Genomic DNA, 19,521 nt, shown 5'->3' on the forward strand with positions numbered 1-19,521 from the left:
TCCACTCGCCGTGTTAGGAGAAAGAAGAAGGATGAGTACAACCCCAAGAACACCATCCCAACCATGAAGCATGGAGGTGGATACATCATTCTTTGGTGATGCTTTTCTGCAAAGGGGACAGGACGACTGCACCGTATTGAGGGGAGGATGGATGGGGCCATGTATTGCGAGATCTTGGCCAACAACCTCCTTCCCTCAGTAAGAGCATTGAAGAGGCTGGGTCTTCCAGCATGACAACGACCCGAAACACACAGCCAGGGCAACTAAGGAGTGGCTCCGTAAGAAGCATCTCAAGGTACTGGAGTGGCCTAGCCAGTCTCCAGACCTGAACCCAATAGAAAATCTTTGGAGGGAGCTGAAAGTCCGTATTGCCCAGCGACAGCCCCGAAACCTGAAGGATCTGGAGAAGGTCTGTATGGAGGAGTGGGCCAAAATCCCTGCTGCAGTGTGTGCAAACCTGGTCAAGACCTACAGGAAATGTATGATCTCTATAATTGCAAACAAAGGTTTCTGTACCAAATATTAAGTTCTGATTTTCTGATGTATCAAATACTTATGTCATGCAATAAAATGCAAATTAATTACTTAAAAATCATACAATGTGATTTTCTGGATTTTTGTTTTAGATTCCGTCTCTCACAGTTGAAGTGTACCTATGATAAAAATTACAGACCTCTACATGCTTTGTAAGTAGGAAAACTTGCAAAATCGGCAGTGTATCAAATACTTGTTCTCCCCACTGTATATAGCCTATCTTAATTTATCTACTAGGCCTATATTTAGATCAATGATTATTTCAAGAGAGGGAGAATCCACCCATGAATATATTCAAACAGCGCCTCATATTAGCTGCTTTGCGCATGCAGGAGTGGTCCTCAGTTGCCTCTCCTCCCACAGACACTTTTGCGTAAAACCCCTGCTTCATTGTTTATTCCTACGCAGACGTTGGATAGGCCTATAATTTACTTTCACTTGCTTACGGTGCAATGTACGATTAGCCTACAGGTTAGGGTACTCAATCTAGTGGGCCGCTATAGGTTTATAATGGGCTGCAAAATAGCGGTGTTGTAGCGAATTTGGAGAGCAGTTTGACATGCGACACATGCACACGCATAGCCCTCTGTCTCCACCAGGATGCCAAGATAATTCGCTTTATTGGGTGTGCTCACGCAGCCTACTAGCCTATAGTCGTTAGAAAGATAGTTGCAATAAGGGGGAAATACTACTGTTAGTAAAGCCCAATGGATAAGTTATTTAATAGTTGCCATTATGCACAGATTAATTACAAAGTGTTCGCATAGGCTATGCAGAAGAAGGTTGTATAGCGAATTCGGAGGCAGACTGACAGGGACTCAACCCTAGTTATTTTCGCTTTCAGTGACCGTCCCAAAAAAGTGTTTTGTTTGTGCTCATAACCAACCATGGCAGTTAGACGAGTGTATGCCTATAGTCTGACATTAAGAGTGGGAAACTTGGTGTGTGCGTGCGAGTTACTGGATCATTAGATTGATACGCGTGAGTGCGCAGTGATGCCTGTTTGAACGAGCGTATTAGATCTTTAGATTGATGGCCATTAGTTTTTTTTTGCCCCTACTTTCAGCCTTGGCTCATAGACTAGACGTAACATAGTAAAAGTTAAGGCGAGAACTAAAATAAACATAATGTGCTATGTTTGGTATGGTTACATAACACAGATGGTTACTTAAGGCAAAACGAAAGTAGAGTGGTTGGTCGGGCGTATAACGTGAACATCAAACAACCCAAAGGTTTGCGAGTTCGAATCTCGTCACGGACAACTTTAGCATTTTTCTAATTAGCAACTTTTCAACTACTTACTACTTTTTAGATACTTTGCAACTACTTAGCATGTTAGTTAACCCTTCCCCTAACCCTAACCCTAACCCTAACCTTAACTTTTTAACCTAACTCCTAAACTTAACCATGACTCCTAATCCCTAGCCTAGCTAATGTTAGCCAGCTAGCTAGAATATCATATCATACGTTTTGCAAATTAGGAAGATATTGTACATCTTGCAAATTGGTAACATATAATACGAATTGTAATTCGTAACAAATACAAAAATATCATACAAATGGGTGATAGACAGCCACATTAATACATATCATACGAAATGTAACAAATCATACTAAATTAAGTGTCTCGGATTTACATACAGAATAATAAGAAATGCTCTGGGACCAGATTGCGACCAACCACCCTCCTTTCGTTTTTGCCTTAACTAACCTTCTGTCTTATGTAACCATACCAAACATAACATATTATATTAATTTGATTATCCCGGATTTACTTTACTATGCTACGTCTAGTGTATGAGACCAGGCTGTTCGTTTTTGCCTTAAGTAACCTTCTGTCTTATGTAACCATACCAAATCTAGCATATCATACTAATTTGATTGTTCCAGATTTCGTTTCTATGTTATGTCTAGTCTATGAGACCAAGCTGCAACCGCGGTAGGCAAACAGGAACCAACCCACATTCTGCTGCTCACAGAATAATTTTATTCAAGCCAACGCCGTCATCGCTCACTTCGAAGCCAAGGAATGTTGCTCTGGTCGCTGCGTTGGGACAGAGGTGTTTTCCCGTTATAGGTCTTCTTCCAGATGGACCGTGTTGCCTACAGTAACTGAGCGAGTTTGACATATTGGATATTTTTTTCGATAAACGAGTGTTGTACCGACAGCGGGCACTTTATTGAGGTCTTGTTGCTCTGCTTTCTCAATTACATTGAACTTTGAAATCCAGCTATCACCTACAGGTTCGGGATCACGTTGAGGAATTTAAACGTAAGATTTCTGAAAACTTTCCCTTGCATTACTAGAATAGAATAGAATGCTCGACACAATGTCTATTTGCTTCGAAATGAAGCACCTATGGTGCCGAGATTAAAGGAAATAGGAACTATCTATGAACACTCGGACATCTATGCATGAGAGTTAATTATTTTTTACTTTTGATATGGAAACAAACTGCAGACTTGTCAGGCCACTACATTCTAAAAATAGCCTTGATCGCCTTGGGTTATTATTAGTAGGCTAAGGCTTAGCACATGTGAATTTTATAGCTCATATGCAGTATTCTAATTATATAGGAAGCTATTATAATTATTACCTATGTAAATAATTACATTTATGTATTGTTCAAATTAATCACCAGTTGAAATGAAGGGCCACTTGCATTATTTAATAGCACTGTAAGTCTTAGCCCAAATGGTAAAGATGTTTCACAATTGTGTGGTCCATAGTTTATGATCCCTTAATCTGATGTTATCCCCCATGCGGTACTAACTTTAATGTATCCAGTGACAGTACAGTTGTTTTTCCTGTCTGTACCTCATAAATCCAACTCTCTCACTTTTGCATTTCTCTCTCTCTCTCTCTCTCTCTCTCTCTCTCTCTCTCTCTCTCTCTCTCTCTCTCTCTCTCTCTCTCTCTCTCTCTCTCTCTCTCTCTCTCTCTCTCTCTCTCTCTCTCTCTCTCTCTCTCTCTCTCTCTCTCTCTCTCTCTCTCTCACCAGGGGTCACTGAACAGAGAAGAGGCAGGACGAGGAACACTGCTGGTGCTAACCTGGACATTATTCATCAACAACAGAGCTGCTGATAAAAAGCAAAGAACTTCCGTGGGATATATTTTTTTTTTTTATCATTGTGGCTGGTCACTGATATACTGAGATATGGGTTCTAGCCTGACATGTGCGGGCGTGGTGTGGGCTCTGCTCTCCTTCCTGTGTGCGGCGGCCTCCTGTGTGGGTTTCTTTATGCCATACTGGCTCCTAGGGTCCCAGATGGGTAAACCGGTCTCCTTCGGGACCTTCCGGCGGTGCTCGTACCCGGTGCGTGATGAGGTTCGCCAGGCCACGGTGATGCTGGAGCAGTGTGGGCGTTACGCCTCCTTTCAGGGTATCCCCAGTTTGGAGTGGAGGATCTGTACGGTAGTGACGGGGGTGGGCTGTGGCCTGCTGCTCCTGGTGTCCCTCACGGCCCTAATGGGCTGCTGTGTGTCTGACCTCATCTCCAGGACCATCGGACGCGTGGCCGGGGGCATCCAGTTTGTAGGGGGTAAGTTAAAATCATTAAGTGCTGTTGGTATTTAAGTGATTTGAAGATTGGATTGTGATAGATGGGTGGAAGGATAGATGGATGGTTTGATGGATAAAATAATGAGTAGACTGACTCCTCATTGAATGATGAATAGAATGAAGCTGGGCTGAACAACAACTCCACAACGTTATATTTGGTTTCACTCTTTGTCTTATTTATCTGACCTTTGGGGTCTGAGGAGAGAGAGAAATTAGGTGGTGATGGTGGGGGCTTCCTTATCCAGATGCTTCCTGGTGTAACACACTCGACGTGTGGTGTGTAGTCCTAGTTGTGTGTGTCCTCTAAAGAAAAATGCCTCTTATAGAGGGAGGGCCTCAGCCTTCTCTTTCCACTCATGCGCTCATCCCCCTCTCCTCTCCTCCCTCTGTATAAAGACTTTGACCGCTCTTTTTATTCAGCCAGTGTGGGGGACTAGGGTTGATTAAGTGTGACCTCTTCATGCTTGCACAGCAGGGCCTCTGAGTCTTCTCTCTCGCTCTCTCTCTCCCTCAAATTCTAATTCAATATGCTTTAATGGCATGAATGACGAGGTCAATGTCGCCAAAGCGAAGTGATACACATAAAAAGTATGAAAATAACAGGGAGAACAATGAGAATAGTAGCTATAATACTAAATATACAGGTTACTGCCAAAATAATGGAAACACCAACATGAAGTGTCTTAATAGGGTGTTGGGCCACCACGAGCCAGAACAGCTTCAATGCGCCTTGGCATAGATTCTACAAGTGTCTGGAACTCTTCCACAATAAATTCCATCATTTGGTGTTTTTTTATGGTGGTGGAAAATGCTGTCCAGAATCTCCCATAAGTGTTCAATTGGGTTAAGACAGCGAGGAAGAGGCCAAGCGAGAGGTTTTACTCCACCCAAAATCTGTCCACAAAAATAAGCCCACAAAGTGAGGAATTTTTGTATGGAGGTCAATGAGAAAGTGTTGAATTTGGTCAACAAAGAAACGTTAAAAACAAAATATTTTTATCTGGGAGTTATGCCTGTTGTCATAGAGATAGATAGAGGACTCATCATGGATAGAACCCTTTTTAGCATGGACATTGCCATTGAGGGCTTCCACCATTTTAAAGTAGTCAACTGGGTGGGGATTCCTATGAGTTGGGAGCAATCAGCCAATGAAGAAGAAGAAGATAGTATGGGCAGCGCCATTGAGGCTGTCGCAGATGCTATAATGGCACAGATACAAATATGGCCTGTTGTTCACACGTGTATCTGTCCTTTCATTGGCTAGAATGGTCCCACCTGATCTCGCCTCCTCCTGCCTGCCTTCCATCTTTGAGGACATGTATTTCCATTGTTAGAACTGTCACTTGACTATCTTGTCAATATAATAGACAATCATTGGTTGAGATCTGGTGACTGAGATGGCAATGGCATATGGTTTACATGGTTTTCATGCTCATCAAACCATTCGTGACCACTCGTGCCCTGTGGATGGGGCATTGCCATCCTATTTTCTAAACAGTTTACCCAATATGGATGGAAATACCCTCAAATTAAAGCTGATAGTTTAACCTTATAATCATTGTATCATCTCAAATCCAAAGTGCTGGAGTACAGAGCCAAAACAACAACAAATGTGTCACTGTCTAAATACATTTGGACCTCACTGTTTACATAGACACATCTGAAATCAGGCTACCTGATGGGACTTAAATAAATGCAGAAAATTGCCAATCAAAATAAACATTCTACCAAAGCAACCATGTTATTTTTGCAAAGCCTATTTGATTCTGAGTTCGGACATATAAAGTTTGTTTGTGAAAACTATTTCTAAGATGCATACTTTCAGTTTTTCCGAACTCACTTCACTCGTGCAAAAGAAGGAGGCTTGCACCACTGGTGCTGGCACATGCACAGATCAAATACACTGCTGGAACTCTGATTAAGCTGTTTACATGTCCTAATAATTAGAAAGATTGCTCAGAAAACCAGGTGTTTTAATCGGCATATGCTTACTTTGATTTCGACCTCACGCCAATCAAGATAGTCATGTAAACACTTTACTCTGCTTATTGCCATACTCGGCTTAATGCCATAATCAGTTTAATATTGAATTATTAGTGTGCATGTAAACATACTGTATCTCTCCCCTCTCTCAGGAGTCCACTGGCCATTTCATGCACGATAAATATCTCCTGACATTTTTCTCTCTGAGATGACACAGTGTCCGTTTATTAATGAAAGAGGAGGGAGACTGTTTATCCTCCTACATTCTATGGTCTGTTCTAAATTCTGGTTCTATGGTCCATGCAGTGGTTCTTACACGCTCAGAAATACACTTCCATTAGGTAATGGCTATAATGCCAGCAGGGGGGATTTTTTGAGATCCTCACTTATGATATCATACAATATTTTATCTCAATTTTTATGGAAATTGTATTGCAATTTTCATGCAAATTCACTTGTTAAGTAACTAATACAGAGTTGCTCTGTATTCAGTTCCTATCAACAAAGTACTGAGTAAAGGGTCTGAATACTTACACTACCGTTCAAAAGTTTGGGGTCACTTAGAAATGTCCTTGTTTTTGAAAGAAAAGCAATTTTTTTGTCCATTAAAATAACATCACATTTATCAGAAATACAATGTAGACATTGTTAATGTTGTAAATGGCTATTGTAGCTGGAAACGGCTGATTTTTAATGGAATATCTACATAGGCATACAGAGGCCCATTATCAGCAACCATCAGTCCTGTGTTCCAATGGCACGTTGTGTTTGCTAATCCAAGTTTATCATTTTAAAAGGCTAATTGATCATTAGAAAACCCTTTTGCAATTATGTTAGCACAGCTGAAAACTGTTGTGCTGATGAGGAAGCAATAAAACTGGCCTTCTTGAGACAAGTTGAGTATCTGGAGCATCAGCAATTGTGTGTTCGAATACAGGCTCAAAATGGCCAGAAACAAATAACTTTCTTCTGAAACTCGTCAGTCTATTCTTGTTCTGAGAAATGAAGGCTATTCCATGCGGGAAATTGCCAAGAAACTGAAGATCTCATACAACGCTGTGTACTACTCCCTTCACAGAACAGCACAAACTGGCTCTAACCAGAATAGAAAGAGGAGAGGGAGGCCCCGGTGCACAACTGAGCAAGAGGACAAATACATTAGTGTCTAGTTTGAGAAACAGATGCTTCACAGGTCCTCAACTGGCAGCTTCATTAAATAGTACCCACAAAACACCAGTCTCAACGTCAACAGTGAAGTGTCGACTCCAGGATGCTGACCTTCTAGGCAGAGTTGCATAGAAAAAGCCATATCTCAGACTGGCCAATAAAAATAAAAGATTAAGATGGGCAAAAGAACACAGACACTGGACAGAGGAAGATTGGAAAAAAGTGTTATGGACAGACAAATCGAAGTTTGAGGTGTTCGGATCACAAAGAAGAACATTTGTGAGATGCAGACCAAATGAAAAGATGCTGAAGGAGTGCTTGATGCCATCTGTCAAGCATGGTGGAGGCAATGTGATGGTCTGGGGGTGCTTTGGTTGTGGTAAAGTGGGAGATTTCTACAGGGTAAAAGGGATCTTGAAGAAGGAAGGCTATCACTCCATTTTGCAACGCCATGCCATACCCTGTGGATGGCGCTTGATTGGAGCCAATTTCCTACTACAACAGGACAATGACCCAAAGCACAGCTCCAAACTATGCAATAACTATTTAGGGAAGAAGCAGTCAGCTGGTATTCTGTCTATAATGGAGTGGCCAGCACAGTCACCAGATCTCAACCCTATTGAGCTGTTGTGGGAGCAGCTTGACCGTATGGTATGTAAGAAGTGCCCATCAAGCCAATCCAATTTATGGGAGGTGCTTCAGGAAGCATGGGGTGAAATCTCTTCAGATTACCTCAACAAATTGACAACTAGAATGCCAAAGGTCTGCAAGGCTGTAATTGCTGTAAATGGAGGATTCTTTGACGAAAGCAAAGTTTGAAGGACACAATTAGTATTTCAATTAAAAATCATTATTTCTAACCTTGTCAATGACTACATTTCCTATGCATTTTGCTATATTTCCTATTCAAACTCATTTCATGTATGTTTTCATGGAAAACAAGGACATTTCTAAGTGACCCCAAACTTTTGAACGGTAGTGTATGTAAATGTGATATTTTAAATTTTAAATAAATGTGCAAACATGCATGCATTTGTAGTCTACCTGTGTGCTGCTGCTATAGCCCCTTGCTTTAGCTACTGTCATGGCGTTCGCTAAATATTTTCATAAAGAAACTGATAAAACACACAGGTGCAAAATCAAGGTGACTTACATAGATGAGGACCAAGAGCAAGAGAGGGAGTGCGGTGATGCAGTGTCCACAACTACAGAATCATTGTGGAATCTGAAAAGACACGTATCCCGAAAGCGTGATGGTGTACTTACTACACGCACATGCTAAAAGAAAGGAACAAGGTGGGTAGATAAGTGTGTCGTTGTAGCAAAGTATTTATAAACAACAAAAACTGATCTCTTAAACGTTTCGTTCATTTTTGTAGGCCATAATTGATTTTGGCCCAGTAGGCATGGTATATTCCCATGTTCAAGAAGCTTTCCGTTTTGATTGTTTTTTTTTGCCTAAAAACCTTTAGGCCTACCTATAAAAAATAATAATAATAATCTGCATCTGCAAGTGTGGAGAGGATATTCTCCACTGCTGGCCTGCTCTCCAGGCACCATCGCATGAGCCTGAAGCCACAGATTGGCCAAACTGGTGTTTCTAAAAAGGAATTCAAAAATGAATTCAAAGGCACTAATAAGTCATCTTTAGTTTAATTTGTATTTAATTATAAGTAAGCCACAGCCTAAATGTATAGACTATAATGATTTAATACAACAAAATGTTGTTTAAATGCTGCACGCTTTATGTCCCTACCAGACTATTGTGTCGCACTCGCAAATTCTTCACAATGTATTTCTTTGTAGGCTATACCCTTGAAATAATATAGCCTAAATAATTCATTTTCATTCCTTCTAAGGCTCCCTGTCTGGCTCTTGACTTATTTAAAGTGTTTATATGCTGTTTAATATGACATGTAGCCTATTTGAAATGATGTGCGCTTCTTACATTAACCTTTTCATGTTTATTAGAATACTTTTCATTCAAATCATATGGTTTGGTTTCAATACTTCAAAACCAAGTAGCTAACATATTCATGCTTCGCCTATTCCTCTCTGATTTAGAAGATAGCGTTGCACAAACAACATGCTGGCCTACACCAGTACTGTTCTGAGGCTGTATTAGCTAGCTATGTTTGCTCTGACTCAGTACATTTATTAGCTAGCTAGCCAGCTAACTAGCGATTAACATAAGCGGCTAACACAATTTATTTTAGCAACTTGCTAAGACAAACTAGCTGTTTGCAGACAGTAAGATACACAAACTAATAGTGTAATTATGGAACACTTGTGGATTTATATTAGCAAGCAAAGTGGAAAGTTGCATCGTTGTCATCAACATATTGTTGCATCTGCTGCATTCATGCAGACTAAAGAGCGAGCGGTCGGCAAATGATCTCATGGTCGAGCAACATCAACTGCAATCATTGAGTGACAGGGGGCGGGGCTTGGTGAGAGAAGGAGAGAGCCGACGCAAGTAGTACAGTCAAATACCGTCAAAAATTTGAAATATATATTTTGGCCATATCGCACAGCACAGCACAGCACAGCACAGCACAGCACAACACAACACAACACAGCACAACACAACACAACACAACACAACACAACACAACACAACACAACACAACACAACACAACACAACACAACACAACACAACACAACACAACACAACACAACACAACACAACACAACACAACACAACACAACACAACACAACACAACACAACACAACACAACACAACACAACACAACACAACACAACACAACACAACACAACACAACACACTGAGCACTACTATGTCTGGACAGGTTAGGGCTATATGTTCTGTTCTGTTCTGCATGGTTTAACTCCTAGTATGAAGGATGAGGTTCAGATGGAGCCTTGCATAGGTAACATTCACTGTTTCAGACGATTTACGAGTTATCCAAATATCCAGAATCCAACAGCAAAAGCTAAACCAAAGCTGTGAAATTGATCCTATTCGCTTGAGAGGCTATATCATTGTATGGTAAAGCACAAAATGTGTGCTCTTGGAAGTATTTCTGCTCTTGGAAGTGAGAGAGAGAACAAATAATAATATTCTTCTGTTTATTTTCATTTCACTGTTTATTGACAGTCTCTCTGTTAGTCTGTTCTTCTATCAATCTATTGCATCATACATATCTACAGGTGCCAGGTGGTACTTGACTGTGCATCTCACACCCAATCCCTCTTGTTCCTTCTCCTAGGTCTCTAAACTCTGGTCTTTTGAAGTATAATACTGTTCTCTCTGCAATCAATCTCCCATTCATTTCCCACACAGGGCCCCATACCTCCAGTCTCCCTAATGTAGTTCATCAAAAGAGCGAGAGATAGGTAGGGGAGGAGAGAGGGAGGGAGGGAGTAGAGAGAGGGAGGGGGGAGTAGAGAGAGGGAGGGGGGAGTAGAGAGAGGAGGGGAGTAGAGAGAGGAGGAAAGAGACAGGAGGACAGAGAGGGGGAAGGAGCGAGGGAGGTAGAGGGAGAAAGAGAAAAGAATGAGAGAGAGAGCATGGAGGAATAGCAGTAGAGGGAATCCGTGACCTGAAGACAGGATGGACTGGATTGGGTCAAAGTTTGGTTCCACAAATAGAGGCTGAACGTGCTGCTGTGGAAATTATACCCTTCTCAACTGGAGACTCACTCATGTAAATATGTCAATTATCCTCCAAGAGAGGTCCTCCTGTCAAAACAATGGGAGATTTGAAAGAAAACAGCAATTTTCACATTCATTGCTAAAACAACAAACACGAGTTTCTTTCCCAATAACCAGATCTGTGCCTTGTTTTGGTGAGAGCTGGCCTGAGTCCAAACTGATCGGGCAAAAGCCACAGTACAGTCATGGTCAAAAGTATTGTCTCCACAAAGTTTGCTGCCTCAGTGTTGATGATGGCAATTTGCATACACTACAGAATGTCATGAAGAGTGATCAGATGAATTGCAATTAATTGCAAAGTCCCTCTTTGCCATGAAAATGAACTTAATCCCAAAATAAAATTTCCACTGCATTTCAGCCCTGCCACAAAAGGACCAGCTGCCATCATGTCAGTGATTGTCTCGTTAACACAGGTGAGAGTGTTGACGAGGACAAGGCTGGAGATCACTCTGTCATGCTGATTGAGTCAGAATAACAGACTGGAAGCTTTAAAAGGAGGGTGGTGCTTGAAATCATTGTTCTTCCTCTGTTAAACATGGTTACCTGCAAGGAAACACATGCCATCATCATTGCTTTGCACAAAAAGGGATTCACAGGCAAGGATATTGCTGCTAGTAAGATTGCACCTAAATCAACCATTTATCGGATCATCAAGAACTTCAAGGAGAGGTTCAATTGTTGTGAAGAAGGCGTCAGGGCGCCCAAGAAAGTCCAGCAAGCGCCAGGACCATATCCTAAAGTTGATTCAGCTGCGGGATCGGGGCACCACCAGTACAGAGCTTGCTCAGGAATGGCAGCAGGCAGGTGTGAGTGCATCTGCACGCACAGTGAGGCGAAGACTTTTGGAGGATGGCCTGGTGTCAAGAAGGGCAGCAGAGAAGCCACTTCTCTCCAGGAAAAACATCAGGGACAGACTGGTATTCTGCAAAAGGTACAGGGATTGGACTGCTGATGACTGGGGTAGAGTCATTTTCTCTGATGAATCCCCTTTCTGATTGTTTGGGCCATCCGGAAAACACCTTGTCCGGAGAAGACAAGGTGAGCGCTACCATCAGTCCTGTGTCATGCCAACAGTAAAGCATTCTGAGACCATTCATGTGTGGGGTTGCTTCTCAGCCAAGGGCGTGGGCTCACTCACAATTTTGCCTAAGAACAGAGCCATGAATAAAGAATGGTACCAACACATCCTCCGAGAGGAACTTCTCCCAACCATCCAAGAACAGTTTGGTGACGACCAATGCCTTTTCCAGCATGATGGAGCACCTTGCCATGAGGCAAAAGTGATAACTAAGTGGCTCGGGGAACAAAACATCGACATTTTGGGTCCATGGCCAGGAAACTCCCCAGACCTTAATCCCATTGAGAACTTGTGGTCAATCCTCAAGAGGCGGGTGGACAAACAAAAACCCACAACTTCTAACAAACTCCAAGCATTGATTAATCAAGAATGGGCTGCCATCAGTCAGGATGTGGCCCAGAAGTTAATTGACAGCATGCCAGGGTGGATTGCAGAGGTCTTGAAAAAGAAGGGTCAACACTGCAAATATTGACTCTTTGCATAAACTGAATGTCATTGTCAATGAAAGCCTTTGACACTTATGGAATACTTGTAATTATACTTCAGTGTACCATAGTAACTACTGACATAAAGATCTAAGAACACTGAAGCAGCAAAGTTTGTGAAGACCAATGCTTGTGTCATTCTCAAAACTTTTGACCACGACTATATATATTAAAGGAGCAGTGCAGTGCGTGATTTTCATGTATTTTTTTTGTAAATTTATTTCCACATTGAGGTCGAAATAACACAGAAATTGTGAAAATGATGATTTTGGCCTTTTAGTGTAAGAGCTTTTTGAAAGAAAGTAAAAAAGGCCTGGAATTTCAGCCTGTTCAGGTGGGATGTTGTTTTTGGCCCACAGCATGACATCACAATCTGATCTGGTTATTCTGACTAATGACCAGTAATCTTTAATTTGTATATGTATCCTCCTTCTTTGAATGGGTAAGCGGGGTAGGTCTAGTCTAGACGATCCTATCCGCCAATCATGGCTTTTTATGTAAATATATACATATTTCTATTAACACGCCCACACGATCAGACTGAGCATTTCAATGGCAAAAGGAGGCTCAGTGAAGTAAATTATATATATTTTTTTCATGAAATAAACACACACAGTGATTTATTAGACATACATTGATGATTTAAAAAATAATTACTGCATGGGGCTTTAAACATCCAGGGCAGTCAAAACGTGATTTTCCTCTGATTGTTTTCCATTAAAATGCTCAAAAAGAAACAAAAATGGCTACTTAGCAAAGTTTCTCAAGCAAGAATTTTGCCAGGACTGTCTGGGAGTGGTCTGAGTGGGGAGGGGAAAACTGAAAACTAGCTGTTATTGGCAGAGAGGTTTGGAATGTTATTTTGGAACGTTCTTTCTTATTGGTCTGTTAACTAATTTAAGTTCTTAAAGAGCCTTACAACGTAAATATTGTAGATTTCTTTAGGGTGTGTTTTTTTAAGGCCCAGTGCAGTCAAAAACTTGATTTTCCTGTATTTTATATATACTGTATATCCACACTATGAGGTTGGAATAATACTGCGAAATTGTGAAAATGCCGGTAAATTAGTTAGCAGACCAATAAGAAAGAGCGTTGTAGATGCAAAAGGAGACTTGGTGTTACCAGATTGAAGAGCTGGCAGTTTACTGTACACATGTTTGAGGGATTGTATATACTGTAGTAAATGGTATACAGTGCCTTTGCAAAAGTATTCATCCCCCTTGGCGTTTTTCCTATTTTGTTGCAGTACAACCTGTAATTTAAATGGATTTTTATGTGGATTTCATGTAATGGACATACACAAAATAGTCCAAATTGGTGAAGTGGAATGAAATAAATAACTTATTAAAAATATTCTAAAAAGTAAATAACGGAAAAGTGGTGCATGCATATGTATTCACCCCCTTTGCTATGAAGCCCCTAAATAAGATCTGATGCAACCAATTACCTTCAGAAGTCACATAATTAGTTAAATAAAGTCCACCTGTGTGAAATCTAAGTGTCACATGATCTGTCACATGATCTCAGTATATATACACCTGTTCTGAAAAGCCCCAGAGTCTGCAACACCACTAAGCAAGAGGCACCACCAAGCAAGCAGCACCATGAAGACCAAGGAGCTCTCCAAACAGATCAGGGACAAAGTTGTGGAGAAGTACTGATCAGGTTTGGGTTATAAAACAATACCCAAAACTTTGAACATCCCATGGAGCACCATTTAAATCCATTATAGAATATGGCACCATAAGAATATGGCACCACAACAAACCTGCCAAGAGAGGGCCGCCCACCAAAACTCACGGACCAGGCAAGGAGGGCATTAATCAGAGCGGCAACAAAGAGACCAAAGATAACCCTGAAGGAGCTGCAAAGCTCCACAGCAGAGATTGGAGTATCTGTCCATAGGACCACTTTAAGTTGTACACTCCACAGAGCTGGGCTTTACGGAAGAGTGGCCAGAAAATAGCCATTGCTTAAAGAAAAAAATAAGCAAACACATTTGGTGTTCGCCAAAAGGCATGTGGGAGACTCCCCAAACATATGGAAGAAGGTACTCTGGTCAGACTAAAATTGAGCTTTTTGGCCATCAAGGAAAACGCTATGTCTGGCGTAAACCCAACACCTCTCATCACCCCGAGAACACCAACCCCACAGTGAAGCATGGTGGTGGCAGCATCATGCTGTGGGGATGTTTTTCATCGGCAGGGACTGGTAAAATGGTTTTGAAGGAATGATGGATGACACTAAATACAGGGAAATTCTTGAGGGAAACCTGTTTCTTCTTGAGGGAAACCTATTTCAATCTTCCAGAGATTTGCGACTGGGACGGAGGTTCACCTTCCAGCAGGACAATGACCCTAAGCATACTGCTAAAGCAACACTCGAGTAGTTTAAGGGGAAACATTTAAATGTCTTGGAATGGCCTAGACAAAGCCAAGACCTCCATCCAATTGAGAATATGTGGTATGACTTAAGGATTGCTGTACACCAGTGGAACCCATCCAACTTAAAGGAGCTGGAGCAGTTTTGCCTTGAAGAATGGGCAAAAATCCCAGTTGCTAGATGTGCCAAGCTTATAGAGACATACCCCAAGATACTTGCAGCTGTAATTGCTGCAAAAGGTGGCTCTACAAAGTATTGACTTTGGGGGCGGGGGTGAATAGTTATGCACGCTCAAGTTTTCTGTTTTTTTGTCTTATTTCTTGTTTGTTTCACAATAAAAAATATTTTGTGTCTTCAAAGTGGTAGGCATGTTGTGTAAATCAAGTGATACAAACCCCCCAAAAAATCAATTTTAATTCCAGGTTGTAAGGCAACATAATAGGAAAAATGCCAAGGGGGGTGAATACTTTCGCAAGCCACTGTATATCTAGGAGATATAAGACATCTCAGGAAATAAAACAATATATATATATATATATATATATATATATATATATATATATATATATATATATATATATATATTAGTTTTTTACACATTTAACCCTTTTTTGGGGTAGGCACAAAACTACCTTCACACTTACATTCATTTTTTAAATGAATTTTACTTTTTTTTTTGCACGGGATTGTATATACTGTAGTAAATGGTGTATATATACAGTATCTGTATGCTTGCTCATATCTCCATGTGTCATGTATTTAACAGTTCATACATGTCACTATCTCGTGGGTGGCTGAAACGTATGTCCATTAACGTATAATCTATCTGAGTGTGTAACTTTTCCTGTTGGAGGCGGCTTGGTTGAGTGGGTCTAAGTGTGTGTATAAGTATGTGTATAATAGGCTTGGCCAGTAAACCGTATATACTGTATACTGGGGTATTTGGAAAAAAACAAAGGATGGCTTATCAATACCGTTTAAACTATTTCTTAGAATATTTTTCATAAATGTGAATATTTGTATCTACTTTTTAAGTAAATACCTGCAGTCAACTTGTGCAATACGTTAGGAGATCAAGAACATTGCCTTCTTCATTTCACCTGTCACATTATTATGTAACTTACGGTAGTCCCCAGTCACGTGTCACGTGGCGTTTGTTTACAAGCACACAACGACTCACTGTCATGCAGCGTGCACCAGGTGATCTAATTACAGTATAGAATTCACAACTAAATGTTTGCCAACTTGATATCTTATAACTATTAAGTTAACTGTCTATAATTTGTTAAATGCTCTGCAGTTGTGCATTTGGTTAGCTAATTTAGTAGCTATTTAGCTATCTAGCTAAGTGGTTAGCTTCTTCCAAAATCAAGCAATCACTTGGTAACAGCAGAGAATCCCGTCTTGGATCAAGAGCCTTGCTGGCTAATATTTGTTTTGTGCGTGCAGCAGTAGCATTTTGAGTGCATTTTTATGGTGAAAATTATCTTAGCCTATAGGCAAGTCGGAAAGAAAAAAGGCATTGTTTCTTATGCTGGGCATCATTCACAAGTGATAATATATAATTCACAAGTGATAGGCTAATATTGTCACCCATCAGACTATTCTTGATTGAATCTTGTCTTTACATATACTAAATAATATGTGTGACTTTTGATTTAGAATGGACCATTATCATGCAGGAAAAAATACATGTAATCTATGCACTTAAATAGCGAATGGAGGACACTTTTTCCCATGGTTTATTTTCATGCCAGCCAGGTAGGCTATACTCCTGTTGTAAATATAAGCAATGTGCTTAATATTAGGAAAGTGGAGAAATAAATATAGTAGACCTAGCCTATAGAAAGACGATGTTATCCTCCTCTTTTAATTAGCCACCATCACTCTGTTTTCTCCCGCAATTGCATAGCTTATAGAAATGTTGCGCAACATGAGCTCATGGGCTCTCGTGAAGTGTTTGATTAGATTTTCGAAGACATTTGCATTGACGTCAGAGTGATTAGAGGGACAATAGAGTGCTGAGTACCAGGCAGTTAGCAAGTTTGGTAGGCTACTAATGACCAGCAGCAGCATCAGAGCTTGGAGAAGCCTAATTACCATGACTAAACGGTCATGTGGAATTTGACTGCCTTCATGACTCGTGACCGCCGGTGTGGCGGTAATACGGTCACCGCAATAGCCCTACAACCATCTCTGCAGCATTCCACCAATCACGTCTTTATGGTAGAGTGGTCAGACGGAAGCCACTCCTCAGTAAAAGGCATATGACAGCCCGCTTAGAGTTGCCAAAAGGCACCTAAAGGACTCTCAGACCATGAGAAACAAGATTCTCTGGTCTGATGAAACCAAGATTGAACTCTTTGGCCTGAATGCCAAGCGTCACGTCTGGAGGAAACCTGGCACCATCTCTACGGTGAAGCATGGTGGTGGCAGCATCATGCTGTGGGGATGTTTTTCAGTGGCAGGGACTGGGAAACTAGTCAGGATTGAGGAAAAGATGAACAGCGCAAAGTACAGAGAGATCATTGATGAAAACCTGCTCAGGAACTCAGACTGGGGCGAAGGTTCACCTTCCAACAGGACAACAACCCTAAGCACACAGCCAACGCATGAGTGGCTTCGGGACAAGTCTCTGAATGCCCTTGAGTGGCCCAGCCAGAGCCTGGACTTGAACCCAATCGAACATCTCTGGAGAGACCTGAAAATAGCTGTACAGCAACGCTCCCCATCCAACCTGACAGAGCTTGAGAGGATCTGCAGAGAAGAATGGGAGAAACTCCCCAAATACAGGTGTGCCAATCTTGTAGCGTCTACCCAAGAAGACTCAAGGCTGTAATTGCTGCCAAAGGTGCTTCAACAAAGTACTGAGTAAAGGGTCTGAATACTTATGTAAATGTAATATTTCAGTTTTTTCTTTTAAATAAAACAACTGTTTTTGCTTCGTCATAATGGGGTATTGTGTGTAGATTGATGTTGAAAAATATATATTTAATCAATTTTAGAATAAAGCTGTAATGTAACAAAATATGGAAAACGTTAAGGGGTCTGAATACTTTCCGAATGCACTGTATGCATGTGTGTCATGGTGTCACTCTCCGTTCCATTCTTGTGGGTTTTGGAGAGCGTGTCAGGAGCCTCTGAGTCTGCCTACAGAATGTTTGGAATGCTTTGGAATTCACTTAGAATGTCAGAGTGCAGGACATTCTAAACCCTCCCCGCTTCCCCCACCACCTCATCACTCCAGAATATAAAGCCACCTACAGCTGCCACTTTCTATGGCAACATAATAGGTTCTGCTCCCTTGCTGTGTGGCTGTGAGGGCAGGCCATGCTCCAGTGCTTAGGGTGGGCTTCAGTATACTGGTCTGGTTGGCTGCTGCCTGCCACCGCTCTCATTTTCACTATCAGACATGAGATCTTGTCAATTCATTCATGTGTGCAGGGAAAGCTGATGTATCTATGGGTACACTCACAATACCGCATCCGCAAAAGATTTAGCTTTGCAGTTTTTAGCGTTCAGTTGGCAAGAAGAAACGGATCTGCTGTGCTGATAAGATCTTCCATTATAGGTTTTTATATCCCTGTGATTTTGCCGTGTTTTTCACTCTTGAGTGTTTCCCTGCCTCATTCTGGTTCTGTTTAATCTGAACATATCCCCCAGACAACATCTTGCGTTTGCTAATACCCTCATTCCTGAGCTGAATTACTGTAGCAGCAGGCAGACTGTGTGAAAGTCTGAAGATAGAAGATATAATCGATACACAAACAAACACCCAAGGTTTAGACAAAGATTCCAATCCACCCTTTTATCAACAGTCTATATAGGAATACATCAGCAATGAGGCCAACTTGTAGCAATCATGGAAATGTGAGATTCTGAGATGTTCTTATATTCCATCATCACCCTTTGCTTAAATCCCAGTTACTTGCCGATAATTAAACAAACATCACACGTTTGGACATTTAGAACCATCTTAACAAGTAAAAGACACAGTAAAAGGGAGAATGGCAAATGTATTGGGACCAGTCTGTTTAGTCCACGGGCACAGTAGGGTTACAGGCAGGCTGGACACAGCCCAGAGGGAGACCTTTGAAAGCTACACAGTCTCCTTTGTTCTCCAGCCTCACGGACGTGCCAGTGGCATTATGCCTCCTCTGAACAAACAACTTCTATGAAAAATCTATTGGCTTTCATTATATTATAGCCAATAAATACAGACAAAACTTTACTTCACTTGATCCCTTTCTCTCTATAACTGTCAAGGTTAGTCTCAGACAAGGAGGTAAGTCTCAGACATCGTTCAGAGCCCTAACCCCGTACACACGCACGCAAGCGAAACGGACAAACACACACCCGCATGCACACGCACACGAAGGCACGCACGCACACACACCACAGTACAGTCATTTAGACATCCAATCCAATATGGAGTAAATCACTGCCTCTCAGGCAGGTTGTTAAATATGCAGAGCGGGTGCGTTGCATAATTAACAGCTGTAAATTGCCTCGTGACCAGCTTTCTCATTTCCCCTCATTTGAAAACCATGCTGCCTGGCGGACTCTGTCTGTCTGCCTGTCTGTCTGCCTGTCTGTCAACACTGCTACTGCACACACTGTCCTGCTTTTAGAAGTCAACCACAGTAGATGTT

General features: G+C 41.4%; 1 protein-coding gene across 1 annotated transcript in view; it reads left to right on the forward strand.

Annotated features, from left to right (window-relative positions):
• The first annotated feature begins 2,537 nt into the window (after positions 1–2,537).
• Positions 2,538–19,521, forward strand: part of LOC311142048 (LHFPL tetraspan subfamily member 6 protein) — a 70,558-nt gene continuing 53,574 nt past the window's right edge. Inside the window, exons 1-2 of the mRNA XM_084177596.1 lie at positions 2,538–2,806; positions 3,537–4,077. Of these exons, the coding sequence (XP_084033722.1) occupies positions 3,693–4,077 (385 nt within the window). The 5' untranslated portion in view covers positions 2,538–2,806; positions 3,537–3,692. The remainder of the gene's footprint in view (positions 2,807–3,536; positions 4,078–19,521) is intronic.

Source organism: Coregonus lavaretus (genome assembly GCF_964263955.1).
Source record: "Coregonus lavaretus genome assembly, chromosome: 15".
Classification (NCBI taxonomy): Eukaryota; Metazoa; Chordata; class Actinopteri; order Salmoniformes; family Salmonidae; genus Coregonus; species Coregonus lavaretus.